General features: G+C 33.9%; 1 protein-coding gene across 1 annotated transcript in view; it reads left to right on the forward strand.

The window, feature by feature from the left end:
- The window catches only part of LOC106111166 (U1 small nuclear ribonucleoprotein 70 kDa-like), a 10663-nt gene extending 8870 nt beyond the window's left edge, over positions 1 to 1793 (forward strand). Inside the window, exon 5 of the mRNA XM_013293560.1 lies at positions 10 to 1793. Coding sequence (XP_013149014.1) covers positions 10 to 145 — 136 coding nt within the window. The 3' untranslated portion in view covers positions 146 to 1793. The remainder of the gene's footprint in view (positions 1 to 9) is intronic.
- The last annotated feature ends 1787 nt before the right edge of the window (positions 1794 to 3580 follow it).

Consider the following 3580-nt stretch of genomic DNA (forward strand, 5'->3'; position numbering starts at 1 on the left):
ACTTAATTAACCAACTACCCGCATTCTTTCAGACTACCCTCAGTTCCGTCTGCCGCCACCGGACGTACACATCAAGCAGGAACCTGCAGAAGAAGAGGATAAATACAACCCTGAAGAAGCCAACGGTGACCACTACGACTACTGACACCCTCACACTCACCACTCGCACCACACAACACTACACTCGCCAACTAATGACCACAAACTACCTAAAGCCTATCTATCCAACAATTACCTCACAACAGACAGATACCAAACTCCAAATACACAACAACGAAAATATAAACTTAAACAAACATATGACAATCCAGATTATACGCCAAGAAATTACATTTCAACTAAAACTCGCCAAATTCCAACTAAAAGTTACCACAAACCATATATCTTTCAACAAAATAATAACTACAATCCAACAATGGTACAACAAATACCAAGTTATAGATCACTGAATTACAACTTACCCAGATTTCACCATAATACTCGATTCCTCCACTTTCCCAGATTTGACTACAGACCACTGATGGTCAACATGCGCAAATTTGACCACAATCCACCTAGCTACCACATGATGCCAATGATTCACCACAATCGACAAATACACCACTATTATCCACCAATGGCCTATCACATTCCGCCAATGGGACATCATAGTCCAATAATGGGACGTCATAGTCCAATAATGGGACATCATAGTCCACTAATGGGACATCATAGTCCAATGATGAGACATCATAGTCCACTTATGGGATATTATAGACCACTTATAGGCCACAACAATCCACTAATGGAACATAATAGTCCACTAATGGGATATCATAGTCTTCCAATGGGACATCACAGTCCACCAATGGGTCACCAGACTCCACCATTAGGCCACGATAGTCCACAGTTGTGTCATGTACCAACAAGTGCATGGATGGAGCAAATGCATGCATGTTTTGATGTAGATTAAATTGATTTAAAACAAATACATGAAAATAGAATAAAAACAGATTAAAAAATAACTTTTTAATGTTTTATTATTGAAGAAATCAAGCCTTAATAAAAATAATGTGTAAGTTATATCTTAGGAAATAATTGTAGGTAATAAATATATGAAAATCGAGTAATTATTGATATTCCCTCGTCACTGGAACCGAAATGACGTATTAAACGATATTTTATATTTATATAAAAGTTATTTTTATTACATTTTAAAGAAAATAGTTTTTATTACTTAATTACAATTAAATTCAGTGTTTTTTTATGAAAATTTAATTCGAACGTTTTTAAAATGTAAAATCTACTTTCGTTTGTAAAAACTTTGATTTGTAAAATTCGCACTTTGAAATGTAAAATATCGAGTATAAATTAAATTTAATTGTAAAATACGAAAGTAATACATTCTTGGCAATAATCTGGATTTAGGTAAATCTTCTTTACCTTTCTGACTTAGGTGTTGTATATTTCTGTAAAAGACAGTAAGAAAATATATTTAACAGAACCTATTGTATCTGTCGGTTTGTAATCTGACTAGATAAATTGTAAAATGACTTCACTGTCACATTTTGAAGTAACGGGAAATGATATTTAGAATATTTTTAAATGATTCTTTTAGTATTTCTTGATATATGTGAATAGATAAATTGATTTTAAAATAAGGAATGAAATCTAAAAATGCTTACAAAACGGTAAGTTGAAATCATTTGTACAAATAATGAAATATATCAAAAAATACCTAAAACCGTTTGTTTGTTGGTAGTTGTACTGTACGTGGGCCTGTTTGAGACTTAAATATATGGATTTTATAAATATTTCGTTGTTTTATTTATGAAAACCTTTAAATGTATACAGATGGAGTTGCTTTTAGCTCAGTAGCGCTCTCCTTTTGGACCTATATTGAAAATTAAAAGTCTCGTCGAACTAGTTATGACAACGCCATCTATTGATAAATAGCTAAAATGACACGAGGGGAATGTTTAAACAGCAGTTAGAAAATTCTGTTCCTGCGCCATCTGTTGGGAAGTAGTGGAAAAAATTCTGTTGAATTTTCAAACTGCAAAGTTGTCGCAACGCCATCTTTGGGGGAGTAACAGAAAAGACATCTACGCAAATATTTTTCATTCTAGTGGCGTCGATAAAGGCTTATTGTAAACAAAATGTATCAATACATTTTTTCTCAGTATATCAATCAATGGTTTACATTGAATTTTAAAAATATTCGTGATTATTTGGGTTTTTTAATTACAAGAGAAAATTACTTTTTCTATCCGCCCATACTGAGCATATTTATAGATTTAAAAATAAAATCGATCGAAAAAAATCCTACAAAATAAAAACAAATCGTTGGGCGATTGCGATCAATTCGTTAGTTGTGTGAGCGTCAAATTTAAAAGAAATAAAAAGCATCCCGAGAAACCTTTTTTTTAAATGATGCGTCATCTCTCGTCGAAAAGCTAAATTAACTTTAAAATAACTCTAAACATTAACAGAGTTAGTTTTATTTTGACTTCTGCCACCAGGAGCGCTAGTGAGGTTCAGATGAAAACGGTGTTGCTTGCTCCATATTTTTTTAATCACTTTCATTGGAAATGTCTATGATTTGTACAATCCTGAACATACTGGAACAAAGACGACAAAGTGTTTGAAATTCGGTGTTTATGAAGGGAGAGAGTTCCGACTCATGTACATTTCGAAAATTAAAAAAATGGTAATAACGTAAAAACGCAATTGTTACAATGTTGTTGTGTACTGTTAGCGCAGTGTTTACTAGAATGTATGCTATGCAATACGTTATATTACGCCGTGTAACGCTTATCTGTTTGCATCTAACGTTATTTCAAACCTTTTCGAAATTCGCGCCGAAGATTGGGAATAAAACAATTAAATCATTTGGTTCTATCTTACTAATATTATAAATGCGATATTTGAATGCATGTTAAAGTTTGTAGCCTAAATGTTGAATGGATGTCGATAAAATTTGGCATAGATGTAGAGGATAGTCTGGAAGAACACATAGGATACTTTTATTACCGGAATTAATACCAGTTTCCGTGGGATACACTATTTTTTTTTCTTTATTATTAGATAATTCTGCAACGGTGCAATATACTTTATTGAAATTTGGCACGTAAATAAAAAAATCTGCTGTAACAATTTACAGCAGACTTTTTCAGATTTCGTCGTCAAAGATCAAATACCCGAAAGATACTGCGCTGACAAATTCTCTAGCAACAACTAATTCTATAGTTATTCCAAGACTAATGAATTATGTTTAACAGAGTTTGGATTCTTTTATTCCAGTGAACTGAATAATACAACGAGATACAACGCAGAGCCCAAGACAGAGCGAGCTGGCGGCGTACTGTGGACGCCTTCTGCCCCACTTTGGGGACATAGGAATAGAAGAGAGAGAGAGAGAGAGAGAGAGAGAGAGAGAGAGGGTGAACTGAATAAAACAACTTTTTTTCTTTCAATCAGTGTATTTAACAATAACCACAATGAATATAACAAAGACAAGTATGCAGAAGATGCAGGAGATGGTCATGATGATGCACCAGTAGTACCTGCCGAGGCAGCCGTCCTCGCCGTGCAGCGGCCC

The sequence above is a fragment of the Papilio polytes genome, unplaced genomic scaffold, assembly GCF_000836215.1.
Source record: "Papilio polytes unplaced genomic scaffold, Ppol_1.0 DF824493.1, whole genome shotgun sequence".
Taxonomy (NCBI): Eukaryota; Metazoa; Arthropoda; class Insecta; order Lepidoptera; family Papilionidae; genus Papilio; species Papilio polytes.